Source organism: Procambarus clarkii, chromosome 4, assembly GCF_040958095.1.
Source record: "Procambarus clarkii isolate CNS0578487 chromosome 4, FALCON_Pclarkii_2.0, whole genome shotgun sequence".
Taxonomy (NCBI): domain Eukaryota; kingdom Metazoa; phylum Arthropoda; class Malacostraca; order Decapoda; family Cambaridae; genus Procambarus; species Procambarus clarkii.
Window position 1 is genome coordinate 45,408,229 of NC_091153.1, and position 17,445 is coordinate 45,425,673.

At 39.4% G+C, this 17,445-nt stretch overlaps 1 protein-coding gene and 1 long non-coding RNA gene across 2 annotated transcripts in view; one reads left to right on the top strand and one right to left on the bottom strand.

The window, feature by feature from the left end:
- Positions 1-8,465, top strand: part of LOC138370257 (uncharacterized) — a 79,414-nt gene extending 70,949 nt beyond the window's left edge. Inside the window, exons 3-8 of the mRNA XM_069334265.1 lie at positions 623-757; positions 3,074-3,258; positions 3,783-3,984; positions 4,157-4,716; positions 5,119-5,427; positions 6,143-8,465. Coding sequence (XP_069190366.1) covers positions 623-757; positions 3,074-3,258; positions 3,783-3,984; positions 4,157-4,716; positions 5,119-5,427; positions 6,143-6,556 — 1,805 coding nt within the window. The 3' untranslated portion in view covers positions 6,557-8,465. The remainder of the gene's footprint in view (positions 1-622; positions 758-3,073; positions 3,259-3,782; positions 3,985-4,156; positions 4,717-5,118; positions 5,428-6,142) is intronic.
- A 4,975-nt stretch (positions 8,466-13,440) lies between these two features.
- LOC138372052 (uncharacterized) lies at positions 13,441-16,583 on the bottom strand. The gene is made up of 2 exons (XR_011230659.1): positions 16,532-16,583; positions 13,441-14,209 (listed from the first exon to the last, which is right to left on the bottom strand). It is a non-coding gene; the product is annotated as an uncharacterized lncRNA (long non-coding RNA).
- Positions 16,584-17,445: the final 862 nt, after the last annotated feature.

Below are 17,445 nucleotides of genomic sequence, written 5' to 3' on the forward strand. Positions count from 1 at the left end.
TGTGTAATGTAGTGTTTGAGTCCTACAGTACTGTACTTGTAAATACAACAAACACAACTTCCAAGTTGGGTGTGCAATTATGTAACTATACAATATCATACATTATATGTAACTATACAATATCATACATTAATATGAATTATATGGCCTCCCATATGACATATAGTATGTGACCCATATAATATATATTATATATCTTCACTGCCTCAGATTTCTGTGGTGGATCTGAAGTAGTACATTATAAATTACATGATTCATTATTTTGATTAAATGTTGATTTTTCAGTTTTATTCCTTTGTTGAGTAATGTGTTCTTGTGTGCATGGGTGTGCTTGTGCATTATGTGTATTCGTGTTTGTGTCTTGCAGAACTGATTGGGGAATACATGCATTTTTTCATTAAACTTTATATACATATTTTATAGGAGAATAGTCATTGCCTGTAAAAAGTTGCAATAAAGTTACTTAAACAATAATCCAATAAAGAATCGTAACAGGAATATATGTAGCAGATACAGTATTAAGATTTCTCTCATATGGGTTTTTTCATTCCATACAAAATGACCCTCAGAATACCTTTCAAATGTTGTTTTCAGTTTCATTTATTAGTGTTCTCTCAATTAGTCCCGAACCCAGACCTGAAGAGGAGCGAGACAGAGGAGATTGCTGGCCTTCTGAACTGGAATCGACCTCATAGGCGTGCGTATGGTCTGTCCACAACACTCTACGAGCGCCATCCAGTCACCAGCGAGCGTGCCGGTGGGTATTGTCACTGTGCGATTTCTATGATTAGTTACAGTTACTGATATTCACCTTATTCCTCTTATATATCATAATCTATAACTATACAGCATTATCTATATTTATAGAATGATTAATAATTATTATTAATCATAGTACTGTAGAATTAAATATAGATAATGTTGTATAGGTTTACACAAAGATTTATGGTAAAGTGGAAACTGATAATGATATTGAGGCCTTACAAAGAGATCTTCATGAACTCCATAAATGGTCAGACGACTGGCAAATGTGTTTTAATATCGACAAATGGAAGACCTTGCACGTGGGGCATAACAACCCATGCCACAACTACCAAATTAATAGCATTACATTACATCAGATTGATGAAGAAAAGGATCTTGGAGTCAAATTTCACTACTCATTAAAAGTTGCACTACAGAGGTGGGTGCAGCAGTCAGGAAAACTAACCAAACTCTTGGGATAATCAAGCATACTTTTGACTATAAGGAAAAGAAGGAAATGCTTTAACTTTATAAATCTCTGGTGCAGCCCCACTTAGATTACTGTATCCAAGCATGGAGACCTCATTTTCAGAAGGACATAGCTGCTCTGGAGAAGGTGCAACACCGGGCAATAAAAGGTGATTCCAGAGTCAAGTCATCTCTCGTATCAAGAATGCTTGAAGGCCACAGGGCTAACAACACTGCAAACCAGGCATGACAGGGCAGATCTCATTGAAACTTTTAAAATACTGAACAAGTTAGAGGATGTTAATCTGGATATTTTCTTCAGGTCAGATGTAACACAAAGAGCAATGGTTTCAAGCTCAGCAAGCCACAATAAAGGACTGAGAATGGAAGATGCTTTTTTACCCACAGGGTTATTAACCCATGGAACTGCCTACCCGCCGTTGCCATAGATTTTATCTGAATTTCCCTGAGGGTCACTGACACTGGTGGCCTCAACGAGGACAAGAAGTCGCCGGCTTGTCGAAAGTTTATAACTGTATTTGCCTTGATAATCCTTTCCAGTTGGATTTTGAAATTGAGAGTTAGGGAGTCCTTACTCCCTAACTCTGGGAGTTGCCCAACTCCCAGATACCTGGGAGTTAGGCAACTGTTGTGGATTGCATCCTAAGGAAGGTCAGTAGTTGACCCTGATGGGCCTGGGTAAACCTAAGTACTGGCTGCCTGTTCCTGGCAGCGGGACATATAATCTCACCTTGGCATTTCTTTGCATAAAGCACTTATGCTTGATAATAAAACTGACCTTCCTTTGGATGTACTGTACAGTATTACCCTTCGTTTGGGACCGGAAACCGGTTAGGCAAGTTCAAATTTTCCTAACCAGGTCAACTACTGTACTTGATGGCTAGCTCTCAGATCCTTAGTGACTGCTAGCTTAACAGAAGCATCTGGTGTACCCTAGTGTAAACATCTTGCCATGTTGACGAAACCACACACCAGATGATGAAGAGATGACGATGTTTCGTTTCGTCCTGGACCATTATCACAATCGACTTGATAATGGACCAGGACGGACTGAAACGTTGTCGTCGTATCTTCATCTTCTACTGTGTGGTTTAGTAATTATTTTTCAGCCATGTTATTGTGACTCATCATATGCATCTTGCCATGTGCAGACATCAAACCTGATTGATTAGGATTGAACACTCATCTCTGGGCTTCCCGGAAACACTCACTTCCCACTGTACCATGATGGGCTAAAAATATCTCAACAACCTGAAGTTCTACTAGTCTTGACATTTGGAAGGAACCAATTAGTACCTGTAATCCATTTTTGTTATGAGATAACTGTCCACACACTCGGGTATTGGTGATGATGCTTCCCCACCTACTCTTCTATTTCTTCAATATATAAAAATTGGAAGAGAAGTACTGTAGGGAAATAATGTAATATGAAAAATTACATCTCATACAAGGCAAAATAATTAACATACAATATAAGGAGGAATTTGACTGAGATGTCAGGAATTAAATCTTGCACTGAGGAAAGGATCACTCAAATATATCCATGGAAAAAGGATTTATAGATGTAGCTAGCCAATTAGTTGTTGAGATGTAAGTCTCGTCCTAATCACACACTCGGATCTTGATAAAGCACTCAGGAGAGTGCGAAAGACTTAGCGTAAATTCCTTACATAAATTTCACATATACACAAGTGTGGGGTTTTTGTCCTATGTTATTATGTCTGTGAGAAGACATTACTAATGGTATACCATTACATCAGCAACTTCTATTTAATCTACTAATTTTTAATGTTTTGATGGAGAGATTGAAAATAATAATAATTACTTGTTATATTAACAGGTAACCCAATAGCTGATGCATTTGGAGTTGTGGCACGTGAAGACAGTGCCATCCTGGCCTTGGCTGATGGGGTCAACTGGGGGGAGAAGGCCAGTATAGCAGCCAGGTGTGCCATTCACGGGTGCCTGCATCATCTCAACACGGCACTCTACTCTCCTGCTGCCTCGCCGCCAGAAACCACAACAGTCAGTTCACCGACATCTAGTTGATAGCTGGCATTCTAGTGATAAAATAATTAAACATTTGTTCTGAATAAATGTGCATATTTTTATCAGAAGAGGTTTTAAATTCATAATTTCTTCCAGTTGATTTTGTTTTGTTTTTAGTCCCTTTTAGTTATAATTTGGGTGCACTATCATATGTAATAACTAGGCCTATGTCAGGTTATCAAAACTATATCAAAGTGGCAAGTCTCACAATATTATATAAGTAAATAGACAGATTTAGGAATGATAAAATTAAAATTACCATAATTAAAGTTCAGTATTATGAAGGGAAAAGGATGACAGCCATCAGGTGAGAGAGAGAACCAAGCAAAAATGCACGAATCATAGAGACAGCATTTAAGAATGACCTATAGATGGAGGCATCTGGAAATTTGTTGAGGCTTTGATTAAAAATGTATTCTGTGAGCTACTCTGCTGTATGGCATGGCAAAGCATGTCGGATGTATATAAGTAATTGTTAACATGCTGCTTTTTTCCACCAGGACATCTTTGTGGCACTCTTACGATCATTTCATGCAGCACATAGCCTTATCCTTCAAGAAGATGGAATGTTAACTACTCTAACTGCGGCTGTTGTTGCACCACTAGCAAACAAGGAGCAGTTTGTGGTGTGTGTGTGTAATGTTGGAGACTCGCTCGCTTATGTCTATTCTCAGAAATATGGGGTGCGAGAGATCACACAAGGTAGGATAATCCGGTAGTCATGAATCTTGAGTATAATTAGGTTTTAAGTTACTATTTACTGTATCACATGAGTTAAATATGCTATGACTATTTTTGACATTGAAAATGTTATGTGATTTTACAAATAATTTTTTTTTCTCCATAATTCATCTATGTTAATTTGGCATTTCAGGTTCACACGATATTTACAGTATGCGTGATATGCGAGATGCCTTGGGCGCTTTGGGGCCTGTAGATGGTCAGAATCCCGAGTTGAACAATTTAACTTGTTCGTTAACCTATTGTGATTCTGGAGACATTGTCTTTCTGACCAGTGATGGTATCTCAGATAACTTTGATCCAGTTGTTGGAAAATTTGCAATTCCTAGGAAAGAAAAGGAAAAAGAGAAAGAGAAAGAAAGTAAGAGTTCTTCAAAAGAATCACAAAGTACAGAGAAACCCAGTTCAGGAGCCAGAGAGCAGCAGAATGGATCCCAAGAGAGTCAAGGCGAGGGACACAAGCCACAAAACTCATCAAGAGAATCTCGAAGTAGTGGACAAAGTAGACGAAATGGTGAGCGACACCAACCCACCCGGCAGCATTCACAGCAGCAGCAGCAGCAACAGCAGCAACAACAGCAGCAGCAACAACAGCAGCAGCAACAACAACAGCAGCAACAACAGAGAGGCAGAGGAAGAAGACCTCAACCGGGAGTGAAAGAACAACCAGTTTGTCCTGGACGAGGAAAACAGGTGAGGAATCTTTTGCAGATTTTGAGTGTACCGGTAATTGTTGCAACTTTAAATCATTTGCATGAAATAATTCCAAGTATCACCAGTGTTTCTTCATATGGCTTGTATAACACCGTAATTATATTTATCAAGAAAACATTACCGATTTTTATCTTGTTAGATTAAGTATAGAAATCCAAATTTTTACTTATTCACATTATTCAAACCTTTTAACTGAGAAAGAGATTAAAAATAGAGATGTAGGTAACTACAGTAGATAGAGTTTTAGATAGATTTAGACTTGTTTTATAATATACCTGAGAATTTTTCTTTTTGCTAAAATAGAAGTCTCTAATAACCAATGTAATCTTAAGTGCATAATTGTTATCTTAAGTGATCATAACTTTTCTTATTATCCAACAGCCTGTAAACAATGTTAAGTCAGTAGGAGCTGGACTCCCTGACGACGAGGATGTGAGCACAGATCCATTCCTTCCACTGGTTGAGGCTCATCAAAGACATGAACTAACACTCTTGCGTATGGAAGATCTCTTACGTTGTGGCCTGACAAGCATGGGTCCTGTCACAAGTGCTCAAGGCCTCTGTTTAGAGATGGTTCACTTTGCCACGAAGTTGACAGTGGCTAAACGGCGCATTCTAGAGGATCCAGACTTGTATCCTCCAGCTTCAAAGGAACTCTCTAGATCAGACCAACGAAACAGACGTAGAAAGGTTTGTTTTAAATGTATTAAATTTTGTGTTCATTGCCTAACCCAATTTATTCATACTTAATTACAAATACAGTAATAGAAATAGCCACCTAAAGCTTTTTAATTATGGAGTATATTCCACATCAGTTTGTTTCCCCTTTAATTTTTTTATTTGTAGCAGTTGGTTTGGTAAAGAGCACAACACAATAACTATTAAATTAGTAAATGATTAAAAGTGGTTATTTGGGTCTAAGGATATCACTAATTTAGAAATTTGTTAATCTGTAAATTGTGACACTATACTATCTTCAATTAGTGATGTATAATTTTGTTATAATATTCTGACAGACTTACAATGGACATATTTTGTAAATGAAGTGTGTACTGCATTAAGGCTACATTGACAGGAGCCAGTATGTATTACAGACAGAATGTATTAGTGGAAACAATTTGTTTTAAGCTTTTCATTTACAAAATTGGCTTAAGTGTTATTTTGTAAGATTAATACACAAAAATGTAAACTAAATATATATATACAAATATGCAACAACAATTAAAAACACTGATCCAAGTACAGTATGCGGAAAACCACATTTGGAAAAATTCATGTTTTTCACTATCTTGCTCTGATGAAGGCGAATTGAGCCAAAAACGCATTCAGCATTCTCTAATTTTTCAAATGAATTTGTTTCCATGTATATACAAATGTACTATTCAGCTTAATGAATCCTACACAGGTATGCGAAAAGTTGGCTTTGGTGCCTGGCAAGTTGGACCATGCAACAGTTGTGGCGTATACAGTGGGGACCTACCGAGAGGAGGATTCTGTCGAACCAGACGATGAAGTGATCAGGAAACCAATATTTAGGGCAGCCCCTTTGGCTTCTCCAGACTCGACACGCAGTTTAATTTCTCAGTTGGACGAGGTCCGACCTCCAGATCCTCCTTCTGCCAGTACAAGTAATGCCATAACACATTCTCATAGGGATGAGTCTACTTCCCCAAAAAAGACAAATCAAGGACCAGCCGAAGGAAAATGGGGAGAAAAGGGAGGACCAACACCTCGTAGCTACTCGCAAAATAAAGAAAACCTAAGCCCAAACACAGGTCAGGTACCATGCAGGGCAACCTTAATAGAGACTATTGTTTGAGGTTGATTGGTCTACGAATTATATCTTCTGGTAACTTTAGGCACTTTTTTGTTAAAAGAAACCTTAACAGTTATATAAGTTGAGTAGTGAAGTAAATAACATTATTCCCTGCAACATTCCCCACCTTTCAGCCTCTGTCCCTGCCTCTCTCAAATTTAGAAGAATGTAGTAATATGAGTGAATAATGAATATTTAAGTAGCTATGATTATGAAGTACTCTACTGTTCTGTATTAAAGCTCAAGTTTCACAACTCAGGAATACCTTTTTATTCCTTCATGTTATGCAGAGCCTTCTGCAGTTACAAAATATGATATTAGCACAAATAGCTCTGATAATCATATTTAAAAGCTGACCAATTTGCTACGCTAAGATGGTGAGAATGGTTGTGGTAGCAGTCTTGTTTGATATACAGTATATTGTACTAGCAGAGATAATGTCAAGAGGAGGCGTCGGAGGACTAGGGCCCTTTGGTGCTCGGAACAGGATCATAAAAGGCAGTCTTACAACAAGAAAAAGGCAGTCTTACAACAAGATGCGGTTGATGAGGTGCATAGGTATACGTTAAGCGAAACTATCTGTGATGTTAGGAACAAAGATCGTAAGTATATAAACATATTGTATTACATTTTCATTGTGTTTGAACACAATTAAAGAAGCTATATCAACATTGATTTTTGAGAGAACTTACAATTAATATTCATTCTAATCTATGAGATTATTGACTGTTGTTCTTGATGTCCCATGAGGTTATCAAAATAGAATACAGTATATTTAATATCTGATTAAAAACTTATTTTACCCATAATGTGAGAGATCACATTCACACACCATTTTGCATTTCCACCAATCATTCCAGTGCATGAAATGCTAGTCTAGTCTTTTGTAGCACATTTCATGACTCTTGTAATGCCATAATCTTTCCGAGAATACGTTTTTGGTTTTTAATTGCTTTTGCTTCTGTGAGCACACAATACAGATCTGAAGAAAGTATTTACATTATGTAATTCAATAGAAACAGCATTTTCTATTATGTACAATGGTCATTCAGCTTCATTTAACTTGTTTTTTTTATAATGTTGATGGATGAAATTTCAGCGAGTTACTTACTTCAATAAGACAACTTGGAAATTTCCTCCAGCCACAAAAATTTTGATTTTATTCAGTTTTAGGTGACATGAGCATTGCAAATTTGCTAATGCTTATTTGAGTCAACAGTTTCACTAACAAGACGTAATTTGACTGCATTTGTTAACTAAATTGAAACTATTAATTATCATTTGTTTGTTTATCTTAGGGTGATAATGAAGTTATAAATGATGATGCTGTTTTTATTAAAGTATCAATGTTTCTGAAAGTCATTGTCAGTATCATGACATCATCATCATGCATTTCATATTAGTTCAGAAATGGGATTGAGTATAGGAGTAATAATTATGACAAATTTGAAAAATTCTTAAATAATAATACTGTTGTTGAATTGCCAGTAATAAATTAACAAAATTTCTTTGATCAAATTAAATTTGCAAATACTGTATAGTTTTAGTTCATCAATTTGAATCTCAAGTATCTCATCAAGTGTGTATCTCATACACACTGTTGTTGGAAGCAGTTTTATCAGCTGAATGGTCATCAATAACACATTAAATAATAAATTATTTGTTGCATGCACTTTGAGCAGCAGTTTAAATCACATACCTATTTATGTCCACCTTACAAATGTGGATACAGTACTAATATAACAGCACTATCGTTGCCACAGCAGAATGTCCAGAGTACCGAGTCAGACTCGTACGTCTATACTCCTGTTTCAATACTTAGTAACTTTATAAGAACAAGTTTTCACTCACCAGTGCCACCTTTTAGACACATTTTAGTACCATGCAAATGTATAATAAAGATGTGAATATTGTTATGTTTGATTTTTCCTTCATACATTTTTTCACAGGTGATATATGTTGGCCAAATCACACGCACTAGAAATTGAAGAGACGACGACGTTTCGGTTCGTCCTGGACCATTATCAAGTCGATTGTGATGAGATGAGGGAGGCAACGGCATTATGTCAAGAGAGGTCAGGAGACGGAAATCTTAGAGGAAGAAAAGAGCAAGGCAAAAGGTACGGAAGGTAAGGTGTAATAGAGGCTGTAATAATAGGAGTAAGAATGGGGACATGAGAGAAACAAGAGAAAGAAAAAGAAAAATGAAAGAAAGAGAAAAAATGAAGGATAGGCTTATGTTAGGTCACATTTGTTAGAAAGTTTAGAACATTTGAGTATGTACTGTGAAAGGGAAGAGTCAACAGCAACAAAGCCAGGACTAAGGTTCATGTTGGGTAGGTTGTGTATTGGAGCAGAATCAATAGGACTGCGTATGTATAGAGTAGAGGCAGGAAAGATTATTTTAGAGGAAGACAAATCAATAGGATGACCAGAATCACAAACATGACATAAGAGAGCATTGTTAGTGTCTGCAGACTTAACACTTCTTTTGAGTTTCTTAATTTTGTCATTAAGTGTACGGCCAGTTTCCCCAAAGTATTGGAGAGGACAAGATGAACAGGAAATAGAGTAGACACCAGCAGCATTAGAAACGAGAGAAGTGTAACCCAGATTACTACGAAGAGTGTTAGTTTGTCGAAAGGCGAGTTTTATGTCATGAGAACGAAAGGTATTAGTAAGAGTTTTGAGTTCAGATATGAAGGGAAGGCAGAGTACAGTGCTACTAGTGTTGGAAGGAGGTTTAGGATGAAAGAAATTTTGTTTAGCTTGAGAATAGGCACAGTTGATAAAATGTAAAGGGTAACCAAGGCAAGAGAAAGACTTGTAGATAAAGGAAATTTCAGAATCAAGAAACTGAGGGTCGCTGATGAGTAGAGCGTGGAGGAAGAGAGAGACGAGGACACTTTTCTTAACAGAAGGAGGATGGTAGGAAAAGAAGTGAATGGACATGCCACTATGCATGGGTTTGTAGTAGACAGAGAAAGAGAACCCGGACACAGAGCTGTGAATGTGAACGTCAAGAAAAGGAAGGAGGGAATTAGATTCCCATTCAACTTTGAAATGGATGGAAGGAGCCAGATTGTTAAGAGAGGAGAGGAAAGGCTGGAAAAGACTAAGGTTATGAGTCCATAAAGCAAAAATGTCGTCAACATAGCAAAGCCAGAGAAAGGGACGAGTATCAATGGTGGGAAGAAGAACCGTTTCGAAGTATTCCATGTAGAGACTGGTAAGAACAGGGGAGAGGAGAACCCATAGTGACACCCAAAGTTTGAGAAAAGTATTTACCCTTGAAAGAGAATGAGTTAGAGTCAACACAGGGTCTGATGAGTTCCAGGAAAACGTCAGAGGGAAGTGGGAGAGGAAGAAGGCCCTCAGTCACCATCTGACTAAGGAAAGAGAGAATGGCATCAAGAGGAACATTATTAAACAGAGTCGACATCAAGACTAAACATCTTACAGAATGGCTGCAGGCGCAGTCTTTCTATGAAGTCCTAAGTGACAAAGGTGGGCAGGAGAAAACGTGCCAAGGTAAGGAGTCAGAGTTTTAGGTAGCCAGGAGGCAAGAGGATAGCCAGCAGATCCCCTTGAAGAAATGATAGGATGGAGAGGAACACCAGGTTTGAGTCTTAGGTAGACCATAGAAATAAGGAAGAGAAGGGCAGATGACTTGGAAATGTTTAATAAGATCGAAGTCAGGAGATCAAAGAATAGAGAGCTGTCTTGGTTTGCGGTTGAAGGAAGTTTTAAGGTGATCCAAAGAGTTAGAAGTCAGAGGAGCATATGTGTGGGAGTAAGAGAGCAAGACATCTGCTTTCTGGAGGTAGTCCTCACGGTCAAATAAAACCATCGAATTGCCTTTGTCGGAAGGAAGGATAAGAATAGAGTTATTAGATTTCAGGGAGGCAAGGGCAAGCTGGAAGCATTGAGGAAGGTGGTGATATTTAGAAAACAAGCTGTCAAGAACGGAAATAAGGGCCCCTCTAAAAACAGACAGGTCCAAAATAGTAATAGAGTTAGAATTGACAATTCTAACTAGTAAATAGTAAGAGAGTTAGAATTGACAATTCTAACTAGTACTATTTTGGACCTGTCTGTTTTTAGAGGGGCCCTTATCCCCATTCTTGACAGCTTGTTTTCTAAAAATCACCACCTTCCTCAATGCTTCCAGCTTGCCCTTGCCTCCCTGAAATCTAATAACTCTATTCTTATCCTTCCTTCCGACAAAGGCAATTCGATGGTTTTATTTGACCGTGAGGACTACCTCCAGAAAGCAGATGTCTTGCTCTCTGACTCCCGCACATATGCTCCTCTGACTTCTAACTCTTTGGATCACCTTAAAACTTCCTTCAACCGCAAACCAAGACAGCTCTCTATTCTTTGATCTCCTGACTTCGATCTTATTAAACATTTCCAAGTCATCTGCCCTTCTCTTCCTTATTTCTATGGTCTACCTAAGACTCAAACCTGGTGTTCCTTTCCATCCTATCATTTCTTCAAGGGGATCTGCTGGCTATCCTCTTACCTCTTGGCTACCTAAAACTCTGACTCCTTACCTTGGCATGTTTTCTCCTGCCCACCTTTGTCACTCAGGACTTCATAGAAAGACTGCGCCTGCAGCCCTTCTGTAAGATACTTAGTCTTGATGTCGACTCTGTTTAATAATGTTCCTCTTGATGACATTTTCTCTTTCCTTAGTCAGATGGTGATTGAGGGCCTTCTTCCTCTCCCACTTCCCTCTGACGTTTTCCTGGAACTCATCAGACCCTGTGTTGACTCTAACTCATTCTCTTTCAACTGTAAATACTTTTCTCAAACTTTTGGTGTCACTATGGGTTCTCCTCTCTCCCCTGTTCTTGCCAATCTCTACATGGAATACTTTGAAACGGTTCTTCTTCCCACTATTGATACTCGTCCTTTTCTCTGGGTTTGCTATGTTGATGACATTTTTGCTTTATGGACTCATAACCTTAGTCTTTTCCAGCCTTTCCTCTCCTCTCTTAATCAGATTCCTTCCATACATTTCAATGTTGGACCGGAATTTAATTCCCTCCTTCCTTTTCTTGACGTTCATGTTCACAGCTCTGTGTCTGGGTTCTCTTTCTCTGTCTACCACAAACCTATGCATAGTGGCATGTACATTCACTTTTTGTCCGACCATCCTCCTCCTGTTAAGAAAAGTGTCCTCGTCTCTCTTTCTCCGCGCTCTAAGCATCAGCAACCCTCAGTTTCTTGATTCTGAAATTTTCTTTATCTACCAATCCTTCCCTCGCCTTGGTTACCCTTTACATGTTATCAACTGTGCCTATTCTCAAGCTAAACGAAATTTCTTTCATCCAAAACCTGCTTCCAGACCTTTTAGCACTGTGCTCTGCCCTCCCTTCATGTCTGAACTCAAAACTCTAATACCTTTCGTCCTCTTGGCATAAAGCTCGCCCTTCGACACACTAACACTCTTCGTAGTAATCTGGTTCACACTTCACTTCTAATGCTGCTGGTGTCTACTCAATGTCCTGTTTGTCTTGTCCTCTCCAATGCTTTGGTGAAACTGGCCGCACACTTAAGGAACTCGATGACAAACTTAACACTTCTTTTAAGTCTGCAGACACTAACAATGCTCTCATCTGTCATGTTATGGATGCTGGTCATCCTATCGATTGGTCTTCCTCTAAAATAATCTTTCCTGCCTCAATACAGACACAGTCTTATTGATTCTGCTCCGATACACAACCTACCCAACATGAACCATTGTCCTGGCTTTGTTGCTGTTGACTAACCTTTCACAGTACATGCTCAAATGTTCTAAACTTTCTAACAAATGTGACCTAACATCAGCCTACCCCTCATTTTTTTCTTCTGTTTCTCATGTTCTCATTCTTACTCCTATTATTACACTATTACACCTTACCTTCCATACCTTTTGCCTTAAGATTAACTTCCTAAGATTTCCATCTCCTCACTACTTTTATACTTATTGCCCTTGCCTCCCTCATCTCACCCCATTCACAGTTACAGCCAGTAAATCCACTACGGGCTCACCATAGCCCATGCTACTTGAAACTTGTTTCCAGTAGCTGAATCTTAAACAATAAACCTCATTTATGGGCTAGTCATGCCCGTACAACCTCTAGGGTGGCTTAATTTCTATCAATCTTGTCTCATCACAATTTACTTGATAATGGTCCAGGATGGACCAAAACGTCATTATCTCTTCAATTTCTAGTGCGTGTGGTTTGGTAAACATTTTTCATCTGCATGGGTGATAAAATTTAATATATATTTTCTATCATTTGGACTACTGTATCCAAGCATGGAGACCATCTTCAGAAGGACAAATTTCTTAACTTTTATACTTAATACTTAACTTGACCTTAATATATAAATAATTTGAGAATTTATATTAAAGAGAACACCATGATTCTTAAAAAAATGAGATTAAATTATTATCAAAAGAAGGCACCAAACTAGGAAGGCTAATTATAGAAAACTAATTTAGTAGGGTAAACTACTACCCACAGGATGGTTATAATAATGCCAAGTCTCAAGGGACATGAAGCTCTAGTATTCATTCACTGTAGACTTACACCGAGGCCACTACCCCTCTCAAGGCCTTATTACTGACCCCGCCCAGGATGCAACCCCACAACAAGCTAACTCTTAGTACTTCCTTACTGCATTTAAAAGAGCAGCATTAGCTGAAAGGAAATGTGGCCATTCTTGTCCCGTCCAGGATTAGAACCTAGAAGTCACGATTGGCCATCTAGAACGAATCTGATTCTACAACCGGGAATGGGAACCAATACTTTTCACAGGATGGTTATGGTGTCCACAACACTCCCTAACCCCACTCCCAAGGGATGGAAATATAGACCCTTACACCCACAGGATTGTTTGGTTCAATACTTTATATACAAAAAGTACATTGGGTTTACAAGTACATAAATGTTTTTACATTCTTTTAAAGCCACTAACATGCATAGTGTTTTGGGCAGGTCCTTAATTTAACATGATTAAGTTGGTGATGTTTAGCAAAACTAATTTACAGGTATATTAAGTAGTTTATAGATTAATAGGTACAGTAAATTAAAATTTGAGGGTTAACAAGTGCATTGTAGCATAAATTTAGCATTTATAGGTGTAGTCGAGTAAAATGTGCATTAGTACAAGTGATACAAGGTGATATCAGTGATTACAATCATAGTTTTATGTTATGGCTTTGGTACATATTTGTGAATATCACCAGCACATACTATCAGGAAATATCAATTACCAGAACAATTACAGTTCGTGCATCTTTGGAATGGTCAGTTATTCGACCTTGTGGAACAGAGCACAGGACAGCAGGGAGACCTTGTGGGATTGAGCAGTGCTCAAAATTTAGCCAAATCATTTGCTTTTGAGGAAATTTGAGCCACAATATTGCTAGGAAATAAAATCAACTTTAGGCAAAGTTAAATTATTATTAAATTTAGTTTAACCAGTTTAGGTCTTGGGGAAAAATGTAGACATCCCCTGAAGGAAGACTTGCGATGAGAGGAGACAAACTTAATTAATCAGGTCCTCAGAAGACGAAGATCACCACCAGGGCACCGTCTGACTGCAGTGGTCCCCAGACACCACACCCACTAGTATTGTCAAGCAAAAGCAATCTGGAATCTGAAAAAGTAAAACCAATTTAAGACTCAAAAGTGTGCTTTAGACTTAACCTTTGTGCAAGAATATGGTTACTAAAGCAAACCAAGGTAAAAATTATGAAGTTACCATCTTTGAAATAATTACACTAAAGTTAAAATGTTCTCTTCAAAATTAAATTGAGATTATCTCTCAAGTTACTACTATTCAAGATTTTAAAACCATTTGTTAAGCTTCAGGCTAGAGGTTTGAGAACCTTAATGTTTGTAGATTACTTGCAAAATCAGAGGCTGAAACTATTTGGGAGAGGGGGGGAGGGGGCCAAGCAAAAATCTTATACAAGCATTAATGCTACAACTTTGTAGCAACAGTGACTGCCAGGAATAGTCTTATACTAAAGTAAAACTATCAACCGTTTACATTAAAAAGACTTGGTATTAACATTGTCCTTTAATCGACTAATACACGGTCAGTGTGCATGGCTATGCTGTAAATTACCAAACAAGTTTTTGAACTCTTAGAACAATCCACTGTTGGAAAGTGTCCCGAGATTAGCCTCTGAATTTTACTCGAGATGCGTTTGTTAAGCTCCCGATTGCCTTGTGTAGAACCCCCGAGTGGGGGGGGGGTTAACAACTGTACCACTACGAACCGGTAGTTAACTATCTGGTGCAGTGACCAGGACAAATTATTACATTAACTTTTTATATTATAGAACTTAAACTAAACTGAAATCAAATTAGATCTGAAATGCTACTTCAAGGCAATTTTACGATTAACAAAATTATATAAATAGTCACTGCTTTTCCCAAAAGCGGTGAAGTTCTGCAGGGAACGAAAACGTATTACCATGATTTTGTGTCTAACCTACTAAGTAGCGCGCGCATCGAGTGGGGTACTTAAACGCACGCACGCGCGCGCGGACTCTGCGACCTCTTGCTTGCCTCCTCGCCAGTACACTACAAAACGCTGGTGTTGTGTTTCCACACATCAGCATTAAGGTATAACCTTCATACAAACTGCGCCTTTCATAAAGGAGCATCACCATTGAGTGCCAAGTGCCCACGAAATTCTTCACAATCTGCACTTGTCACGAAGAAGGTGAAACTCCTAAGTGTCCAGGGTGTGGGAAGAGCTTCAGTCAGCTTGGAGGTATGAAGACTCGCATGTCGGTGCATTCGGGTGACAAACCTCACGAGTGTCCTGAGTGTGGGAGGAGATTCAGTCAGCGTGGAAATATGAAGACTCATGTTAGTGCATTCGGGGGAGACACCTTATAAGGAGACACCTTCAGCAGTCTCCGTGGTGTAGTGGTAAGACACTCGCCTGGCGCTCCGCGAGCGCTATGTCATGGGTTCGTATCCTGGCTGGGGAGGATTTACTGGGCGCAATTCCTTAACTGTAGCCTCTGTTTAACGCAACAGTAAAATGTGTACTTTGATGAAAAAACGATTCTTCGCGGCAGGGGATCGTATTCCAGGGACCGTAGGATTAAGGACTTGCCCGAAACGCTACACGTACTAGTGGCTGTACAAGAATGTAACAACTCTTGTATATATATCAAAAAAAAAAAAAAAAAAAAAAAAAATAAGTGCCTAGAGTGTGGGAAGAGGTTCAGGCATCTTCGAAGTATGACCACTCATATTTTATTACATTCGGCTCTAGCCTGCTGAATTTTAGTCATTAAAAAACTAATTAGTTACGAATTTGTAGTTTTAAAGTCTATTAACCCCCACTGTACACTTTGAAGAAATTAGCAATATATTTAACCGCATATTTAAGGTGGAAGCCAGACGTTAAGGGGCTAGCCTCTCGCATGATACGAGTAGAGGAACGAGATAGGCCAGTTTGGTCAGCTATAGTGCCACACGCAGTATTATGCGTACTTAACCCAAACTTTCGATTCAAGATAATTCTGAAATGATTGTAGTTCCCCCTCCCCCCACACTTGGTTCCCGGACGGGGAACCAAGGGAAAGGGAGGGAGACGCAACAAGGCAAAAGGGCAGCAGGGGGCGGGGGAAGGAGGAGGGGGGCACGCGGCAAAGGGGCGGGGGAAGGAGGAGGGGGGCACGCGGCAAAGGAGCGGGGGAAGGAGGAGGGGGGCACGCGGCAAAGGGGCGGGAGAAGGAGGAGGGGGGCACGCGGCAAAGGGGCGGGAGAAGGAGGAGGGGGGCACGCGGCAAAGGGGCGGGAGAAGGAGGAGGGGGGCACGCGGCAAAGGGGCGGGAGAAGGAGGAGGGGGGCACGCGGCAAAGGGGCGGGAGGAGGGGGGCACGCGGCAAAGGGGCGGGGAAAGGAGGGGGCACGCGGCAAAGGGGTCGGGGGTGAGAGGGAGGTTCCTCACCATACAGCGAATCTCAAAAGAGACGAAGCTAGAACTGTATACCAAAAGTGAGGTAAACCACACTGAAGTGCATTTTGTCACATCGTTCCTTTTATAACCAGCAGCCCACCAAACCCGGCCGCTGATTGGTTGACATTCACCCTAAAACTCACCCCATTGGTTAAAATTTTGCGAGTCTGAAGTGGCAATTAACAATGGCCAACAGCCACTCCTTCACTTCCCCAAATACGAACGAGTCTCTAATGAACCAATAATGATCCCCAGCTTGAATGTTTGAAGTTGTTAATTTCAAAATCTAATTCACAAACCAAATACAACATTCTATTGTAAATGTTGCAACAGAACAACATTTGCAATAGGCAGTGAAGTAGTAATCATCCGTCAGTCAAGAACTGTTAATGGCCGCTCCACAACTACAATATACAATATATACAATAACACACTAACAAACCCAACACCCAAAGTTCCTGACACAACACTGGATGATGTTAAATATTTGCTTTCAATTGACTTAAGATATTACTCGTTATTGACAAATAAAATGATTTTAAGTTATTGAAGTGTGGACTTTCATGCTTTATTATAACTATTAACGTCCAGAATGACATTGTTCAGAATATTATTTTTCACGAGTGACGTCCACCACCACCAACAGATGGTAGTGGACCTGGGGTTCACTATGGGGTCCATTATGGGGTCCACTATGGGGTCCACTACCACCAACAAGTGGTAGTGGACCCCCCATAAACATCGTGTCCTCCCTGACAGCACTCGGTACCCTTACTTAAATCTTTGAATATATTAGATATTAAGTCACTGCACATCCTCTCAAGTGTACTCTATATATTTAAAACTGAACTGTAATGCCAATCCCGACTTTAAACGCTACCTACAAGGTTGTAACATAACCCATT